General features: G+C 40.5%; 2 protein-coding genes and 1 non-coding gene across 6 annotated transcripts; 1 reads left to right on the top strand and 2 right to left on the bottom strand.

Moving 5' to 3' along the window:
* Positions 1-945: 945 nt before the first annotated feature.
* Positions 946-18,280, bottom strand: sprt (PDZ domain-containing protein sprite). Of its 2 annotated transcripts, none has more exons than XM_018106509.3 (5): positions 17,568-18,280; positions 9,056-9,161; positions 2,852-3,258; positions 1,748-2,773; positions 946-1,667 (listed from the first exon to the last, which is right to left on the bottom strand). In XM_018106509.3, exons 2-5 carry the CDS (start codon positions 9,131-9,133, stop codon positions 1,274-1,276), a joined length of 1,905 nt encoding a protein of 634 aa, XP_017961998.1. In that variant the 5' UTR covers positions 9,134-9,161; positions 17,568-18,280; the 3' UTR covers positions 946-1,273. The 2 variants fall into 2 exon arrangements, with proteins under 2 accessions (XP_017961998.1, XP_089117184.1); XM_089261058.1 differs by having other exon boundaries at positions 9,056-9,159; positions 17,575-18,280.
* LOC108654909 (persulfide dioxygenase ETHE1, mitochondrial) lies at positions 4,109-6,140 on the bottom strand. Of its 3 annotated transcripts, none has more exons than XM_018106512.3 (6): positions 6,006-6,140; positions 5,255-5,673; positions 5,048-5,192; positions 4,612-4,975; positions 4,421-4,539; positions 4,109-4,362 (listed from the first exon to the last, which is right to left on the bottom strand). In XM_018106512.3, exons 2-6 carry the CDS (start codon positions 5,456-5,458, stop codon positions 4,307-4,309), a joined length of 888 nt encoding a protein of 295 aa, XP_017962001.1. In that variant the 5' UTR covers positions 5,459-5,673; positions 6,006-6,140; the 3' UTR covers positions 4,109-4,306. The 3 variants fall into 3 exon arrangements, with proteins under 3 accessions (XP_017962001.1, XP_017962000.1, XP_089117185.1); XM_018106511.3 differs by having other exon boundaries at positions 5,255-5,676; positions 6,006-6,135; XM_089261059.1 differs by having other exon boundaries at positions 5,255-5,710; positions 6,006-6,084.
* Positions 15,145-15,216, top strand: TRNAT-UGU (transfer RNA threonine (anticodon UGU)). Its single transcript has one exon. It is a non-coding gene; the product is annotated as a tRNA-Thr (tRNA).
* Positions 18,281-20,090: the final 1,810 nt, after the last annotated feature.

Raw genomic sequence — 20,090 nt, 5'->3', positions numbered from 1 at the left:
GTTCAGTCATCCTCCTGTTATACGCTCCCACTAGCTCTTTCTCTTTTGCGCGCAAGCTCATCTGCTATGTTTATAATAGTTAGAACACGCTACCTGCGCTCAGTGCATTTTCGTTAACTCACATTGCTGCTCTCTCTCTCGCGCTCTTTCTCTTTCTGGTTGCCTTTCGCTCATCAACGCTGTTTGCAGTTGTTAGAATTGACTCTCTCACTGCAGTTTTACATGATTATGGAATTTTATCTAACATTATTTTTGTTTATTTCCTGCACTCGCTCTGACTCTCTCACTGTCTTTGGCTTATCAGCTCTGCGTGTATTGAAATGCTGTTATGCTAAAACAATAATATTTATTCAAGTATTCGAGTATTCCAGTGTTATACAACGCGAGCGCCAAACACGACTACGTGAGTTCCATTCAAATACTTATCATATGCAAATATATTATGAATGAAGCAATATGATCGTGCGCTTTGCTATGAAATTGCAAAATTGAGAATATTTTAAAATAATTTAAGGTAAATGAGTTCCTGTCTTGCATCGATCCCGGTTGTTGCAATTTTAAATTGACGAAAAATTGTTATACGTATAACATTTATCTGGGGTCTGTGTAATACTACAGTGTATTCCTTTGAATATTACATATCAGACAGTCAATAGAGCACTGTAGAAATATTTTATAGATAAATCTATAAAAACCCGATTAGCAACCCAAATTGATATGGAGATAAAATGTGTTTTTGCTTATGAGCTAAAATCTAATCTTATCTGACCAAAATACATATGAATATGCTGTCATTTCCTCATATATGCGCTCATTTTCTAATACATCACATTACCTTTTATTTTAAAAGTGAAGTTTGACAGCCTAAATATTATTTCTATCTATTCTTCATTCGAAGAAATTTCCTTCTATTTATCCATTCCGAAAAATAAATAAGTCCATTGATTTAGAATGCAAACAGTCGTGTATTTACAGAATGGAATTGTGCTAATAGAGTTTGGATACAATCTTGCCTTGACTGAGCCACAAATGATGAGCTCTGGTAAGTACATAAGTCATACATATACATATACATTTATATAGATAGAGATTTAGGTATAGATATAGCTACAGCTATACGTGGAATTCTATGTGTATGATAGAATTTCACAAATTACAATTTAAATTAGGTTTCTTGTTGCACATGTCCGCCTGTTGGGATCGACAGCTGCAGCGCAGCTGTTCCTCCAATAAAATATTTGTATATAATCTAGGTCCGATTGGGGATGACGACTCAGATGAGCTTGTGCCTGCCCAGGGAGGCTGTGTGCATGGGACTGCAGCTCTCGATGAGAGTTGCGGATTGACCCTGCGCCTCTTCGCTGGGCGAGGAGCCGCCGCTGGCGCTGCTGTTGTGATGGACGCGCTTCATGGGCCGCTTGCGGTCCACATGTTCGGAGCTGGGATTCAGCTCCACAGTCTGCAGGCTCTGGGCGCGCTGCAGCGACAGACGCAGTGGCTTCTTGGGCGGCGTGGGTCGATGGACGGCGCGGCTGCCGGTCGAGGGTTTCGATTCGTTTTCGCTGTCAAAGTCGAGCGACTTTACGCTGCGCACGTCGCTGGGCAGGCGAGTTGGACGCAGGGTTTGCGCCTCGTTCTGGCGGGGCATGTCACGGCGACGTTCCAGACTAGGGAGGGGAGATGAAAGGAGAGAGTCGTTAGTATATTTACGGGTGGATCTCTATCAGCATCTGCTATCCATTCTTACCCATTGTACTGGTGGAGATGCTCCACACTGCGCGCATGCGTGCTCATGATGTGCTCCCTGTGCAGCTGCTGCTGCTGCTGCAGTGCGTCCCGCGGTCTCTCCCGCTCCCTGTTGCGCTCATGTCGCTCGCGCTGGCGCTCCTTCTCCCGCTTCTGCGGCTGCTGCATGTAGGCCGAGTCGCTGTTGATGGATATCTTGGAGGCGGACAGCGACTTGGACGGCATCGTGTACAGATGCGACTGGGGCAGGCGCTCGCGCAGATCGATATGGGTGTTCTCCTTGATCAGCGTCTTGGTGACGTGCGAGGGCGGCAGCATCTCGTCGCCCACCAGCTCAATCGGTTTCCCGCCCACGAGCGTCGTGATGTAGTTGCCCCGCTGGAAGATCAACGGCTTGTCCGGCGGCGTCGAGGGCGCCGCTGGCGACGATATGCTTATGCTGGTCACATGTGCATTGTTCGATTGTGTGGACAATTGTTGCTTCGACTGCTGCTGGGATTGGAGCTGCTGCTGTTGTTGTTGTTCTTTCACTGTCTGCAGCTCACGCACTTGCTCTTCCAGGTAGGAGATGCGATGCTGTAGACGCATGTTGTTCTCCTTCTCCTGGTCCAGCTGCTTCTGCGGTATGGGCACAGACTTCTTGCGCAGCACCACCATCTGGCACTTGCCCGAGTTGCCCACGTGCTTCTGCAGCTCCTCTTTGGTCTTGCAAGTCACGAGTCGTCCATTGATCTCCAGTATGCGATCGCCCTTGTACAGTCCGTCGCCCTCGAGTGCCCATTCCACAAAGAAGCCCGGCTGATCGGGCCGCTGCTGGGCCGCCCAGCGGCCGGTCGTGGCGTGCACGGCGTGCAGACTCAATGTTACGCCGGAGCTAATGATGTTGTAGAGTGTTTGTGCCTCCGGCTTGGACTTCTCCAGGCGAGCCTGCAGCGCACGCGCCTCCTCCACAATCGAGAGCATCTGCAGCTCTTCACGGCCCAATGCATACTCCAGTTCCGCCTGCCGGATTCGTATGTCTATATTACTACGCAACGGGGAGGGGTGGAATGAGAGAGGGAGAAGTCAGTAGGTTGTAGGAGTTATTTCGACTCAGATCACTTACTCTGTTATATCCAGCTTCTCCAGTGCGCTCTTCAAGTTCTTGATTTTGATGCGTTTGTTCTCCGCCTCAGCCTTCAGGCGATTCAATTTGTGCTCTGCCGCTGGCTTCTCCGACTCATCGAGGGGCGGGCCACTGGGGCGAGGCAGCTTGCCCAGACAGAGCTGAATGCGCAAGTTCTGGATGACAGCCTCGCGATCCTGCAGCGCAGAGCGCAACTCCTTCGACTCGCTGCGTGTGGAGCGAGAGGAGAGTGTTCCGCCTAGAGATCCGCCCTTGCGCCTCCTGCCCGTTGTGGAGCAATGCGACGAGGCGCTGCTCAAATGCAGCTGCGTCTCGTGATTGTTCTCTGACGCCGCGTGCAGACTGTACTTGGCCGCACTGGCGCAGCTCTTTGGATTGAGTATGGTCTGAAAGAGAGCGAGAAGGTGGATAGAGAGATGAATTATTGAGAATTAAGTAGGAGTCTAAGGAATCTAAGCTCTATGAATGTTTTATGTGCACAGAAGAGAAGTCCATTTGAAAAGAATTCATATTATATTATAAAAGAGGAAAATCAAATTAATTATATCACATCATGAGGTCTCTCTTATATGAAATAGAGAATTGATTTCAGATCAGGGTAAATTTGCTCTTTTAATGATATGGATTATGGGCTGAGGTTATGTAATTGAATAGGATTTTTTAAAGAGAGTATCAAAGATTATATGATATGCATTACCGAATGGATGAGCCTCCATAAAATATACTTAAATAATATTTAGTTGCAAAGAGAAAATTATTGTTTTCTGAAAAACAATATAAGAACTACTTAGGAATACGTTCAACACATCCAGTAAACGTTTATAGCAGAACAGTTTAGTTTGCCCTCAAGGCTCAAGAGTCGTAAACTCAATCCATTGGGAGAGGCTAACAAAAATTATTTAATTGTTGGTTTTTCATTAACTTTAAGCTTATGCGGCCTTTGTGTACTAAATATAATTGATATCGATTAAATTTAATGTGAATACAATGTCAAAAAGCACAGAAACAACATGCACAGGTCTAGGTCTATTACCCCACACCAACACTTGATTTTTGACCAAGCGAGCGATAGTCGGTGTATAAATTTTTGATAAGAGGCGCACACGAAAACAGTTATAGGGTGGCAGGAGTTGCGATCTAATAATATAACAATAAGTTCAATTGTAAGGTAATATAAACATAATATAATATAAATATATCAACAATAGCTTTAAAATTGATTCGAAACAATTAAAATAGACCAATTACAGATATGTATTTATTTATAATTTCATGTACACTTTAATACATAGTTGGTATTTAAGGAAAGAAATCAGATAAATAAGTGTTGATTACAGTCGAAGTATAAAACATAAGCCTAGACAGTTTTTGAGCGGTTCCTTTCCCCTTTAGAGAGTTTTTCGTGTATATTATATACTTTATAACACTCAAGTACTACTCCTTGGGTATATCGTATACACCACACTCCCGGTTGGCTGGCAGCGAAGCATCTAAAAGAAATACCCATGAGTGTGCTTTTATCAAAGGCTCAACCTGCGATTTGTTTACCGATTTTCTTGGGATACGGCAAATTGAGATTTTCCATGATCTCGATGAATTGATCGAGGGTCTTGGTGAGGCGTGGATTGTAGCGCTTCTCTTCCCACACGCTGCTCTCGAGTTGACCTCTGTAAGCACAAGCATACTCATTATCCGGCTGGCAAATGGCAGAGGCACATGGCAAAGCGCCGTCAACTCACTTGTAGTCGTGCGCCGGATAGATGCGATAGTTTTCCGGCAAGCTAAAGATCTTGGCGTGCACATTCTCATAGAGACTCTTGGGGCTGCCCTCTTGGAAATCGGTGCGCCCGCAACCGCGGATCAGCAACGTGTCTCCGGTGAACACACAGCCCTGCTCCTTGATGACGTAGCTCATGCAGCCGTTGGTGTGGCCGGGCGTGGCCAGCGTATCGATCGAATGTCGGCCGAAATCGATGCGATCGCCCTCCGCGATATGCCGATCCGCCTTGGCTCCACTGGCCGCAGCAATCACCGACTGGCAGCCCGTTAGCTGACGCAGCCAGCCGCTGCCCGTTATGTGGTCGGCATGCATGTGTGTGTTGACTGGGGAGAAATCAATTGGGTGGCATTGTGGTCAGTGGCTGAATTCGGTGGATTCACCTCACATTCACTTACTCGCGTATTTCAGCTTGAAGCCGAGATCTTTTACGAGCTGCGCATCGCGCTTGGCCTGCTCCAGCACGGGATCAATGATGACGGCCTCGCCGGAGCTAGTATCGGCCAGCAGGTAGCTATAGGTACTGCTCTCAGTGTCGAACAGCTGTTGAAGACATTCTAATTAGAGCAGCTGCCTAAACGCTCTCTCAATGCATTTCTACGCACTTGCCGAAAGAAGAAATCCGCTGAGAAGGGCTTACGCTCGGGCAGACTCATTGCAGCTGATTGACTGTGCAGCAATCGTGGTGAAAGAGTTGCGCAGTAGCTTTTAAGTGGAGCAGAAGCAGGTAGTTTAACTGGTGCGCTAGCGCGGATCAACGAAGGCAGCCGAACGAAAGCTGAGAGAAGACTGACACTTGCGATTCTCATTTCACTGAAGCTCGTCAAGACACGCAGAGGGAGGAGGAGTGCGGGTTCGGCTACAATAACAATTCACTTACGAGGCGTGCGTGCGCTTGCCTTCGCTTGTATGCGTATTTGTGTGAGTGCTTTATTGCTGTAGCTGAAGCTTGTGCTTAAAGCTTTCGTTGGTTTATTGTTATGCCGGTCGCGCTGTTATGGAGTAAATCGTCATATGTTTACTTCTGCTAAATGTAGAGAGATAAGCACATGTGTATTGAACTGTGTATAGATAAATTAGCGAAATGTTTGCAAACGATGATATACCAAAAAAGTTAGCTTGATTAGCTAACTTAGCTAGCTTTACGGTTAATTCCATTTAATGAATCGCTAATAGAGCACTGTTTGCGCGTGTGCATACATACATATACATATACGATATATGTGACATTTCTATTAAATTTATGGTATTCACAGCAGGATTGCCGTTTTATATTACAATCGTAAACACATTTTTAGCGAGCAATGAAAACAAATCATTCGTTTACAAACATTTCTTAAGAATAGCACAACTCACAAACAAATTGCGTACGAAAAGTTAAGAAAGCTGTCGCAACAAAAAACAGCTGTTGGCACGCGTAGGTTCTTTCGTCAACTAAAAGCTTTGCATAGCAGCAGCGAGCTTTTATGTGTTGGTGCCATTGCACAGAGCGCGCTCAACCTGTTGCTGCTGTCGATGACGCAATGAAAGCTTTTCGGCAACGACTACGTGCCTAGCGGCAGCCAAACTTAACGAAACAAACAACAAAGCAGAAGCGGCAATAAGAAGCCGGCAAAAAGATCGTTAAGACGATTTTCGAATGCACTCGCAGAAACAACCACCAAATGCACCCTACCTAGGCTCATACGAATATAAACCCTTATCTTGTAATATTCTCAAAGGACCGGACAATGTCCAGTCTGAACGTGAGAACTTCCTGGCATTTCGGTTGTTTTTTTACACTCTTAAATTACAATAATTTCTCCATAGTTGCAACATTGAACCACATTTCTTTCTCCTTCCTTGAGTTGATGAATAATTGAAGTAATTTTGTGGTAGAAATTAATTGAGCGTATATTGTCATCGAAAGGGTGTAAATTACCATAGGGGATGATAAATTGGATAAGACATAATGTCATGCAGCTGAGAAAAAAATCAACATAACCGTAGGTTATTTAAATTAGATTTTCAGAATTGAATAAGAGTTTGACAGAAAATCAAAGAGCATTTTTTCTAAGTCCGAAACTCGCAATATTCTGTTAGTTATTTTTTTTTTTATAAATAATATTTGAGGAAAAACAATATAAATGAAAGGTTCTAGTGCTATTATTTACTTCTTCAACTGTTAATTATGGGCACCAATCGTACAAGTTCATTGACTTCCATATAATAGCATATTGTATTTATGGTCTTTTTTTTTTTGTATATATTAAGGTATATATTTAGTATTACTTTATTTCCAAATTTATTTCTTATGACCAGTGCGCCGCCCATTTAACGGCCCTCATCAATACTAAATAGCGAAAGAAATGTAAAAAGAAAAATACTCATAAATTGCTGTTGCTTTCAATCTGTTTGGCTGCGAGTGAAAGTGCTTCAATAGAAGACTCTTTTACAGTTGTGTGTGTTATATTTTTTTTTAGTTATATGTATGGATGGCTGCTCAACCATTTATTTTTTTTTTTTTACCATGTCTAGATGTATGGAAAGTCAGGCATGTATGCCTTTTCATTAACGGAAATAGACTCGTTATCTATTCGTAATATAAGCCAAGTTTTTACGGCCGCCTACAGATATTATTATTAGTCAACTAAATTTTGTATGGTGGGTGTAAAATCACGTCTATTAAAGTTATTACAGCAAAGATGATGGTATTTAGAAAGTGTTAGATGCATTTTAAGAAATATCTAGATGCTTAAATAATTAATTATGTAGGAATTTAAATATATATTTGTACATAGATTTTTAGTTTTAATTTTTGTTTAGGAATTTATATGCTAATAGATTTATTTATTAGTAAATTAATAGTAAATATTATTTAACATATATTGTTGACTCCTTGCTTCCTGTTGCATTGCACTGCTTGGCACTGCTTTGCACTATTTAGCTAACTCGCTGTTCAAGCTATGCTCGTTAACAGCACTACATACACAAGTGTATATGTGCTTAGCAGCATTTACATGCAACTTAACAGTTTCATGCTGCTGTAAATCAACTGAAAGCTAACATAAAATAATCTGTCTAATATTTTGTAACTCATCGTGATAAGGCATTATAAGCAATAATTTATAGCTACAAAGATTTAGTTGTAGTTGCAAAAATTTTTACATGAAACATTTTGTTCTTTTTAGGCTCAATACTAGTTAAAAAACAAAAACAAATGAGTGTACAAGAACTAGAGTTTTTATGAATGTATTAAGTTTATATGTCTAATTTAAAATATTTTTATATTTTTAATTTGAATGAAGACAAGATAAGAGACTAAGCTATCATAAAATTTATGTGACTTTGGGGCGAGAGGTATAACAGTATGCCAGCCTTTTGTTTATATTTGAATTAATTGAGACAATATTTTTATATTTATTCGAGAGTATTCTTTATTTATAGTTTATATAGACACACACCAGATACCAGGCTATTGAGAACTAGACTAGAAATAGAAACTTGTGTTTGAGTTGCTGCCTTGTCAACATATATACATACATGAATAACAATAACAACTCTATAGAGCAGTTAATATGATAAATGAAAACGGACTAAACGTTTAAAGCAGTCTAACTAATATAATAGCTCAATGATAACTGAAAGATGTATGTATATCATATATAGACTTAGATGATATATCTATATATATATTTATATATATCGGAAGCTCATCATTTGTTTTGGTATTTTGCTTAGTTGAATAACAGTTTTTCGTTCTTAGAACTTAGTATGCATAGTGCTGTTATATAGTCATAGATGAATCATGCCTTCACTCATTATGTTGAATGACAAAGATAAAATCGTAAATTGTGAAAATTTCGATTGTAGCATTCGCATTCGCATTCGCAACCGGCTCTCGAGGTGTGAACAAACAGATAATACGAATTTGAAGCTTCTTCAGATGCTTTAGTGAATGATTAACAATTTCGTAGATCCGTTGGGAAAGTGTTGCTTAAAAATGCATTACGATGCATTAACAATTTAATAGCTGCTGTAAATGCAAAGTTTTTGCCAATGTATTCAACACACTCAACGGAGATTGAGTGGATTAGACATGTATATATTGTATATATGTATATATATTATATATATCTATTTTTAGTATTAGTTGATCGTGTTGCATGTTGTACTTGTATTTTTGGTTTGTGAATTTCAATTTCAAAAACTTTCTAGCGTGAAATTATGTAAAGTATCAGATGCTGAGCCGCGCTGAGCTGAGCTGAGCTCTGATATGATATATGGCTATATGGCACATGGGGGCTTCGTCTGCGTGTCTGAGGCTAATTAGCTAGTGGCGCGCTTATATCATCGAATTAGACAATAGGGCGCTATGCGCATGACTTAAAATATTTACAACAACTTGAACTAACGCATGAACTTACCATCGAGGCCGATTTCTGTTTGGCAAAGGCGCGATGATGCGCGGAAATTGGTTCGCTAACCACGCTTCCGGTGTCCATAATACAATTGTGTGTGGGGGGCGTCTGTCTGCAAAGAGAAAAAATTGGATTATTATTAAGGCATGATGTAACATTATAATATATGAAAATATTTAAAAAAGATGAGTACTTAGGAGGTAGATGAACTCTTTGTTATTATTGAGAATATACAGATATCATTTAAGTTCCAGGACCTCCGATGTTCAGGTATTAAGACAGTAGTACTGTGATACATAACAGTAGATGGATTTTTATTTACTGTGATAATTTACTTAAGAACAGCTTCAAAAGAATATGTGAAGATATACTATATATTAGAGTTCTTGGACATTTCTTATAGAGCTAATCCCTCCTTTCCGCTAGAGTTTCTTTGTTCTCGTTCTAGAGTGTTTATTATGCCAAACACTTACTTTAATATCTAGCAATGGACTCTTCTTCACTTTTATGATCTATGCTGTAATATACCTTCTCTTTTCGTATTCAATATGTTGGCTAGTTAAAACCAGAATTTTCCTCTATTTCCATTTCAGATTCTTTGCTTAGCTCGTTAATAACAGCTCAGTGGTTAGGGTTACACTCTGAACCCGAGCTCGACTCGAAGATTGTGGCAAGTTGACAGTCGTCCAGGTCCCAAGTGCCCAAGCGCCCAAGTGAGCTGTGGCACTTCAAAGTCACTTTAATTTGCGTTCCGCAACGTTGGGCAAAAACAATTGCCAGCTGAGCCAGAGGGAGTTGAGCTTGTCTTCAGTCCTCAGTCTTGGGTTCTCGAACTCGCGACTGTTCGCAATTTTCGGTTCGTCGGCTTTAACTACTTGGGCATGTTACAGTTTTGTAGCGCGTCTCATTGAGAGTCAGTTTAATTAGCTCTCAGTACTCGGCTCTCAGCTTTGCATGATATGCTTCACTCAGTTCTCCCATTGAATATGAATATGACTTGAACAGATACTTAAGAGCTTTGCATCGCTAGAAATGTTCTTCTTCTTCGCCTTCTACTTCATAATGACATGCAAATGCGCTGTAAGGCAATGTTCCGTTAGGGCAACAGTTGCAACCACAGCGACAGAGGCAGCGACAGCGACAGCGACAGCCAGAGGCCACAGACCACAGGCAGTTGCAACTTTCATCAGCAACACGCACTTTCGGTACTGCAGATACTTATCGCACTCGCTCAGATGCGCACTGAACATACAACACACAACATACAACACTCGCAGGTCTTTGTGAAAGACAAAGATATGCATTCGATATGCAGATACACAGATACGCAGCCTTCGCTATGTATCTCACAGATACAGCTACATGTATTGTTGTTGTTGTTGTTGTTGCCTGCATAGATCACATTACCTAATGCGGCGGCATCTGTTGCCTTTGTGCTTTTCACTTGTTGTGTTTTTTTTGCGGCGGCTGCCTCTGAAAGCGCATAAAAACAAAGACAACAACAAAGACAGAGCATTCATAGATTGTCATAGATGCAGCAAGGCGAGCAGACAACAGAAATTTGTATGTGATTTTGTTACAAATGCGGCACAAGATTTCAGTGCTTGTCCATGTCTCAAGGCAGTGCGATAAGGGAGGACAGAGATAGAGGGGAGGTGGAGAGGAAGAGGAAGGGACATATAGGGTGCGAGAGTGGGTGAGAGAAAAAAAACGGAGAGTAAGATATGAACAAACATACAGATGGAGAGAAATATAAAGATATATAGAGCGAAATATTTAGAGAAATTGATGGGGAGAGTCCTATAGAGGGTGTATGGCAAAGAGACGGAGGGAGAGAGAATATACAGATGAAAAGACACGGGGAGATACATAGAGAGAGAAAAAAAAAGAGAGAGAGAGAGAAAAAGACAGAGAGAGAGAAGAGTGAGAAAGACAGGGAGAGAAAGACGCAGAATGAGCGAGAGAGAGACAAAATTAGAAAGACGAAGAGAGAAAAATTGAGAAAGGGAGAGGTAAAGACAGAGAGAGAGAGAGAGAGAGAGAGAAAGGTAGAGCAAGAGAGATTGAACTGAGAACAATTTTATTGATCAATAGATAAAAACCAATTTAATGGTGAAAATCCTTCTTGTTTCGAAACACCCTATGGAACTAGTAATTCCGCACGTCAGCCGCAAATCGAACTATTGATTCGAGACGTGAACACACGGCAGAGCTGCTTGCAGTCTATGCCTAATGAGGGCAACATAGTTTGACTAATTCATAATCCCCCACTTGACAAACTCATGAATTCGTGATTATGAATTTTGACACAGATTTTGCACAGCTTCAAGACCTTGAGTCGGAGACTTGTGTGGGGTGCAGAAAACACCTGCTGCCGACCGCAGGTACTCGAATCAGTGGCTGTGGCTTTGTGGTATCTCTCTCTCTCTGTATATATGTCTGTCTCTGTGTGTAGACAAGATCATTTTTGACATTGTGCTATTTCGAGTGAACTTCCTTGGGTTGGGGAGCTGAAACAAGGCAGTCATTAGTCAGCCATACTAATTACCATAGCCAGAGCCGTGCGCTAGATCATTGTGTAAAACAAATTCAGCTTAGAACTTCATCAGCATGTTGGCGGCTTTGCTTCTTGGCTGTTCTCTCTCTCTGGGCTTGCGTGCTGGCAGGTCGACACGTTCCGTGTGCCAGTCGCCGGCTGTAGCCTAATTCGAGTCTCTAATGTGTGTGGAGGCCCCACCATCATTAATCTAATTTAGCATCAATGCCTAGTTATCTGGCGACCCGATGGAACTTGGCTGCGAGAGAAGCCGGCATTTGGGAATAGAGTTTGTTCTTCAAATGCCATTGGCACTTGCCACTTAATTTGGTGCAGCGTGAGAAATGCGCAACAACAGCAACAACAACTACACTTGCAGCCAAGCATGAAGATCATTCAACCAACTATAGATATGTATGTATGTATATATAATATATATATATGAATATATTCTACACAATTTGCGTGTCCGAGCTGCAAGGGCTCCTGTTCGCAATTCAATAAGAAAAGCAATAACAACAGCAACAACAACAACTACAAGTGCAATTGCAACTGCAACTCCAATTGCGACTGTTTTCCCAGGAGGCGTGTGGGCGTGGCAGTGATCGCTGAAGCGCAACTATGGCAAGAAGCAGACCACGATCAAGACCAGCAGAAACACGAAACACAAGAAATAGCCAGAGCTCTGTACTTATTTATGCCTATGCCTGATAATTATCAAGCCATACTCGTGGCGAGGGCAGCTTTATAGGTTTCATGTGAGGCAAATGCTAATAGACGGAGGAGCTTGGAGAGGAATTAAATGTGCAATTGCTAGGCTAATTCAAGAGGCGAATAGATTTTAGGAAAGCAAATCTCGTTGGCTTCATTTTAATTAAACTTACACTGCTTATTAGATAATTATATATTATAATTAAATTAGTTTGTAAATTATTTGTTCAATTACTTATTTGTAATTTTTAAATATTATTTATTTATTATTATTATTCAACTTTTTGAATCGCGTTTGTTTATTCACGATAAAACTTCTACAGAACTGAACAAATTTTTGCCATATATTTTATTTTATATAAAATATACATATTATTTAGAATAATCCTACAAATGAGCTTTCGTAATACTCAGATATCTTGAAACTTCTAGCTCAACATTTTCTAATAACTATCAACTATTTACCAAAATAGAAATTTGATTATTGCCCTAACTTTAGAATTTTGCTTTACAAATTCTTGGTTTGAAATATTTTTATCATGAATACTTTAAACTTTATATGACAATTATTGATTAATCTAATTTTTCTATTGAACCATTTTATTCGAAGTGAGTTTAACTGCAGCTAAATTGTTTCAAGCTTCATTTAATAGTTTCGTATTTAGCCAACATAGAAGTTAAATATATTAGATAATATACATATATTATATTGTTATCTAATATGTACAACTTTTGTAGCACTTCTCGTTTCTATATACATATCAACATTTAACACGCCGTGAAGCGGCAGCCAGTTTCCGGTGTTAGTCAACAGTGAAACAGAAACTTGACAAAAAGAAAAATCTACCTCAACATTTATACGTATATTTAATACATACATATATAATTTATACATTTAAGCGTGTTTTAACCTCAGGTAGACCAAAGAGGTGGGGCGGCACAGGTGTTAAATGCTAAAGCAGCCAAACAGTTGTGTGGCCCGTGTAATGTCCAAGAACTAAGAACTAGTTGCAAATGTACTGTTAAATTTATGTCGAAATACACAGAAATTGCATTTGCTTTTGACTGTGGCGATGGCGACGCGCTGGCCAAACAACTGGGACATCAGCAAGGTGAAAGAAACTCGTTGTTGTTGTTGCTGTTGTTGTTGGCCATGGATTCCGGTCTATTGGTCGCGACAGCTCTTTAGCCTATTCGCGTCTTTGGCTTTGGCTTTGGCTTTGACTTTGGCCAAAAACGAACCCAAGAAATGGTCACAAATCTTGAAATTGATGTCGCCTATGTCGCCCGAGCTCGATCTCGAACTCGAACTCGTCAATCGAGTGGAAAGGTCTCGTGGGATAGATAAGTTCTCTGAAAACACAGTCTTAATCACACTTGACACACTTATACATGCACGAGTGTGTGTCTGCTGGAAATGTAACAGAACTGGTATCATTGCTAGCCATGGTACATTGGTGCCTATTTAGGTACATTTAAATACGTCTTAATATTTATGCAGTTTAAGGTTATATTGTTTATAATGGTATATTAATAGTATTACTATTGTATAAAGCTGATTTATATTAATTTTGTGTATATTTATATTAATTATATATATATATTTTACATTAATTAACTATAAACATAACTAAATATTTTTAGAACTTTTTTTTTAATTACTTCTCAAATTTAGAATGTTTATTAATATTTACTTTGGCACATTAAACCATATGTTCTTTGGTATTCCATAAACTGTTAGACTTAAGAACATATTAAATAGGTACTATATATGGCATTTTGGGTACATTTTGTTACAGATTATCGCTGTAAATTGAACATAAATTCTAATTAGAGAAGATTGCTTCTATGGCCACTTTGATGTCTCTGTTGATGCCTAGATGGGCAGGCATTTGGCTGGGAAAAAGAGCGAAGCAATTAAACGCCTCAGTGGATCTGCTCTCTTTGCCCATAAATATGCATTCGAATTATGGCTGATCGCTATCGGTTGACAATTACATAAATAAATTACTTGAGCTTAGCTTGAGTGTGTACGCATGTGAATGTGTGTGTGTGTGTGTGTGGGGTAAAGTGAAAAGCTAAAATCGCTGCCAATCTTCCAGGCGTCACTTCCAGGCTTCCCACGCGTCGCTGAGCTTTGCACTGAACGAAAATTGTAATGAGCTTTTTATGCAAATTAAATGCACGAATTCAAAAGGCAATTCCATTTGAAAGTACACACATAACCCATATATAACATTTATACAGTTGCTCTATCATTGTCGTTGTTGTTGTTGTCGCTGTTGTTGTTGGACTGAAATGTTTGTGGAGACGTCAGGCCCCCACGTATAAAATGTCCAATTTGAATCGCGTTTTGTTATTGGAGGAGGTGTTGCCCGTCGCCTGTCATACATGTAAACACATGCATGTACGTACACACATAACTTACTTATTAACATTTCAATATATTTCAAATTTGTTTGTTGTTTTTGTTTTTGAAGCGCACCTACAAATTGCTGTGAGATGAGCTCAGTGCGCCCACAATTTGTGCTTGCTTGTGCGCCGCCATACGGGCAATGCAAATAATTCTCAACAATTACTAAAATGGAGATGACACCTGTTTTGTTTTCTAATACGAACACGCCAGGTAACAATAGGCAGGCGTAAATACATTTGAATCAAAGTTTGTTTATGACGCGTCAATTTAATGCAAATGCGTTCGCCTCTGTTAGCTACTGCTTGAATTAACATGGCGCTGTTAATTGAACATGACCGCAGTCGGCTGTTGCTGTTAACACTGGCAGTGTTCTGTTAAGAAAAATTCTGTTCGCGTAAATGTTGTTGTGAATCAGGCCAGAAGCTCGTATGCGCCTCTTTAGCTCAGTGGCAGAGCACTGGTCTTGTAAACCAGGGGTCGTGAGTTCAATCCTCACAGGAGGCAACTCGAAAAAAGAAATGGGAAATCATTTTTTATTTATTTTCTGTAATTGATCAATATTTTAAAAGAGTAATATTTATAAATGAGTGAAATATTTATATTGTGTTCAACGTTAGCAGCAAAAACATTTATTCATGCATTGTGTTTTCTGTCGCGCTTTTTGCTTGTGCGAGTTTTGATAATAAGAATTGGGCTTTAATAACAATGGCTTTGTAGGTTTTGTGTGTTTTTATAAAAGTAAACAACACTTGTTTGGTATTTCCGACCAGCTGCCTGTTCTGATACGGCGCTACTTGGGCATGGGTGCTCAATGAATGCGGCTATCTGCACGAATGCCTTTGGCACAGTTTCGACTTCGATTCGTGCGCCCAGAGCCAAACAAACTTGACAATTGTCAACTCTGTGTGTGCGCAAGTGTTTCAAAACAACAAAAACCACAGCTACAACAGCAACAACAATAAATATGACAATGGCAACAAAAGCGACATTGATAATAACATCATAATCACCTGTATAGAGGCTGAGCTGAGCAAATGGACCAGTCGAAAAAAAAGAAAGAAAACTGAGAAACTGAGCTGAGCTGCTGCGAGTATTACAGAAATTAGTTAATAGACTTGACACAAATAAATTTACGTTTTTTTTACATTTTTTTGTTTTTATTTTTGGCTCTTTTTTTTAATTAGCATTTCTTCATCTTCAACTTTGACTTTGAACGAGGTCTCAGCTCTCTCGAGAGAGATATGGCTTAGGCCAGGTGTGCTGCACACCTGGCGGCTGGACAGAAGCAAGTACTTGTCACACCGCCGCTGATAATTGGCCAACAATTAAAGCCAATGGGTTCAGCTAGAATATCATTTGGATCGCGTGAAAGTCTTTCCCGTGCAAAAGACGATTATGCAAATCAAAATGCTAGCGACACTCTAGAAAGTTGAGATAGTCTTCTATGCTATACTAGCACATTATAGTTATCAATCGAAATGAAAGCGCAAATGGCTGATGATCGGATGTGTATATATACATATATATAGCAATAGAGCAAGCGAAATCTGTAAATTTAGATCACGCTGAGAGAGGTTTTATTTTTAATTGTTATTGAAAGTGAAACTATAAATAGTTTTGAAATCTGAGCACACTCAACTCGTTAACAACTGCTGGGCGAGAGAGACATAGATATAGACAGATAGAGAGAGAGGGAGAAATATCAGATCGAGTCTAGACGCAGAGAAAGATTTACATATGAAAAAAGTCGTTGATTGGGCTTCGAAAGACGCAGAGACAAAGCCAAATGGGGAAAAACAAAGTCAACAACAGAGAAAAGTTTTAAAAATTATGTTAATCCGCTCGCTCCTCACCAGACAACATCCTGTCCAAAGGGTTCTGTAGCCCTTTTTTCCGCTTGGAATTTCAATGAATCTGTCGTCATTCAAATGCAAAGGCATTCGCTACAGAAATTAATGAGACTATCAAGAGAAATAGACAGCGTGAGCAGCGACTTCTAGCTACCTAGCTACCTGCCACAACAAATTGTGTTCCACAATTACCTGGCTTCACTGTGACTCAACCGCAAGGCAAATCATATGTAATTATATACACAGAGAGGCCAAGGGCAGACTAGATAGAAATATTATTAGAATTCCGATTGAATTCAGCTCTTTTGATTTGTTTTTGCGGCAAATGAAATTACTATCGATACATAATATATATTTGTACATATGTATGTATGTATGTTTGTAACTGGCTGCCTGAGCAGCTTTTAATTACTATAGGGGCAGCCAGGCAGCCAGGCAGCATCAGCAATTCAAATCGCGTTTTAATAGTCGTCGTAAGCATCGTAAATTAAAAGCTTTTAACAATTTTCTTTGCCTTTTCCCTGCTGCCTGCTTGCGAAAGGCCATAAGAGACAATTCTATTGTTATGATAAACCAACTACTTTCCGACCAACTTTGGCAGCTCTTTTGTCTAGGGCAGCAGCAGCAGAAGCAGAAGCAGAACAAAAAGAGTCAGACAGAATATGTGTAGTACGGTATATAGAAATGTGGCCAAGACAAACCTCTCTAGATTTCGTAATATATAATTTCAGCTAAAATGCGCATGTGCAAGATCTCTGACAGAACATTGCATAATCATAATCATTTCGGTCTTTTATTTTGTGATTTTTTGTGAAGTAGGAGTGGCTCTGCATATTGCCACATCATTGCTGCAAGGTGCGCCTCTAGCCAGGCTGTACTGTACTTAGCTTGTGAGATGACAAAACAACCTTTGCTCAAACTATGCTAGCTAAAACTCTTAGTCGAGTACGATAGAGCGATCGTTGGTTGTAGGTCGCCAAATTCGCAGTTAATTGTTGCACTTACCACAAAGTCAAAAAATTCAGTCAATAAATGCGGCTCCGCGTGGCCTTTATGTGCGTGTGTGTGTGTGTGTTTTAGTGGTATAGAGTCAGTTGTGAAAATGTCCAAATCGCGCATCAATGCAGGAATTTCAATTCAATTGAATTCATTTGTGGCAATTATTTACACTTGGACTATAAATCAATGCAAGCGGCTATTGTTGACTCTAAGCGAAACTAACCACGGCTCACTTTATTGTTATTATTCGCACACCGACACTAACACATACACATACATATGATTATTATTATGTTTTTCTTTTTGTTGTGTACTGTTTGATTTGGCTTTCTGCTTAAATATCGCCGTTTGCTGATTTGATTTGACTCAATTAATTTCTCACTCGCGCACAATTCGATTTCCGTTTGTCAAACGTTTGATTTCCTTTTCGCTGCATTTCCGTTTGCTGCCCCGCCCCGCTCGCTCGCAATGGCAAGCAGGAAATTTACACAAATAATAAACAAAATGCGTCGTCGCGACGACTGCACTTCCAGTTCCACTTCCAGCAGCTCCTTCGTACGCAGCAGCGCAGTTGCGCAGGCGCAGCAGAACAATACGAAAAATCTTAAAGCGCGGCGCTAAGCGTAAAGAGTACCGAAAAAGAGGCGAGCGATTGAGCGGAGCGAACGTGCGCTACGTTGTGACTGGCGCGACGGCTGCTTGAGCACTGACTGACTGAATGGGCTCAGCAGCGACAAGAGCAATAGCGCAGCAGCAGCGGCAGAGGCAGCGAAGTAGGAGCGAGAGTGTTAGCTGGCTGAGTGACTGCGCGAGGGCAAGTATAACAGTTTACAATGCAGTGCGTTTGTATGAATAGCTGTTATAGTTTGTTGCACACGTTCTGATGCGTTATATTTCTATTAAATATTTATTGCTGATGCATTACATATTTTTGGTGTAACTTTTTTAACGTAGTCAAGTAGATAAACTTTAGGCTGACATTTGTATGTTGAGTAATATCCGCCTCGATGGCATGATGACAAACCACTCTCTTGCTAAAATGGACTTTTTGATTGATTTATGCCTTAATGCCTTAAATATGGCAAACATCTTGTGTTTTCTAAATGTTATTGTTTTGTTTTTATGCGGATTTTGTATAACTGGTTTGGCCAAACGACTTTTTCTATCAATAAGTCTAAGGTTTGGTTTTCAAATATACATATTAACAAAGTTTTTGTAAATATATATGTTTACATCACCTTTCTAGCTACCCTCGCCGTATGTAATGCACTCGCTCTGCATGCGCTCTGCGCTCACACTTCGCTCTCTCTCTTTGTGATTGTTTTGGTGGTGGGTTTTTCGAAAGAAGAGTGAGGGAATTAAGAGAGCTGCACAGATTGCTAGACCTAGACGATGCCTGCTCGCTCGCCTTTGACTTGAGTGAAGAAGAATACTTGATGAAATATTTGTAGTTAATAATATTGCAGTGCATTGAACTCACTTCATCCTACTGTGGCAACTCCCCCTGCCGCTGAGGAATGCGGAATCTGTGGCAGGAGGCGTCTCCTTATTTTGACAGCTGCCAGCGAGATTTGAGATTTTTACGATGCACATCTTAAATGCGTATTTCCGTGCCTTTCAAAATGTGTTCTAGTTTCAAATCGATAAACCCATTGACTGGCGAGAGAGGGTAGAGGAGTACCCCTCTGAAGTGGCTCTGGCACCGAGATACGACAACAGATCAGTGCGCGCTCGTGCGCAAAGTCAATTAAAATGATCACAACAACCCAAACAGCAACCCTTCCCCTCTGTCTGTGTGTGTGTGTGTGTGTGTAGGGGTTGTAGTTGCGTTGCGCGTCTGGTCGGCGTTGATTACATTTGCCCATTAAAAATCATTAAAAACAGACGCGCAACTAACAGACATAAATCAAAGAAATGAAAAAAAAAAAAAACCCGAAATGAAGGATACACCAAAAATGCCAAAAGGTCCTTGCGCATGCCGCGCACGCGCTTCAAGTGGGCTGCCCTCGCGCAGTGGGTTTGTTTTTTAAAGCTTTCGATTAGCTAATGTTGCCGCCCATAAATCAAATTCATCGCACAATGAATGCGGCGGGTTCATTAAAAAATTCAGCCTAAAATAGAGAAGCAGAAGAGGAAGAAGAAGAAGAGTGAACCGTTAGTTTGTTACCAAATCAAAAGCGGTTTATTTTGTTTATGAATTGCCATAGATGCGAGAGTTCGTTGCTTGAGTCTTTCGATTCTGTTTAGCCGGCTGACAAAAGGCCAAGACTTGCTGACAACAGCGCATAGAAAAGAAGATAAATGTGTGTATGTCTATATCTATGTGTGTGTGTTTGTAGATCATAAAACAACAGACACTTCCTCGAGGATGCCACGTCGAGGGGGCAATCACTTGTCGCTGTCATTCGACCAGCCACTTTTTTATGGTTTTTCATTTTCCCGAAAACCCAGCAAAGTAAACATGAGTGCTAGGAAAATCTCAGACAGAGACAAACCACCGACAGTGGTTCACCACTTGTGCCCCTTGGC

The sequence above is a fragment of the Drosophila navojoa genome, chromosome 5 (assembly GCF_054131105.1).
Source record: "Drosophila navojoa isolate 15081-1374.11 chromosome 5, UAZ_NAV_1.0, whole genome shotgun sequence".
NCBI classification, from domain to species: Eukaryota; Metazoa; Arthropoda; class Insecta; order Diptera; family Drosophilidae; genus Drosophila; species Drosophila navojoa.
This window is presented reverse-complemented; position numbering and strand designations above follow the sequence as displayed.

Bases quoted from the DNA above. Each gene is read 5' to 3' on its own strand.
- LOC108654909 (XM_018106512.3), bottom strand. From the start codon at position 5,458: ATGAGAATCGCAAGTGTCAGTCTTCTCTCAGCTTTCGTTCGGCTGCCT. The intron at 5,193-5,254 runs GTGCGTAGAAAT...TGTCTTCAACAG, and splicing joins CGGATTTCTTCTTTCGGCAA to CTGTTCGACACTGAGAGCAG. The intron at 4,363-4,420 runs GTAAACAAATCG...TATTTCTTTTAG, and splicing joins GCCGTATCCCAAGAAAATCG to ATGCTTCGCTGCCAGCCAAC.
- sprt (XM_018106509.3), bottom strand. From the start codon at position 9,133: ATGGACACCGGAAGCGTGGTTAGCGAACCAATTTCCGCGCATCATCGC. The intron at 3,259-9,055 runs GTAAGTTCATGC...GCTCTCTTTCAG, and splicing joins AACAGAAATCGGCCTCGATG to ACCATACTCAATCCAAAGAG. The intron at 2,774-2,851 runs GTAAGTGATCTG...CCCGTTGCGTAG, and splicing joins GAGAAGCTGGATATAACAGA to TAATATAGACATACGAATCC.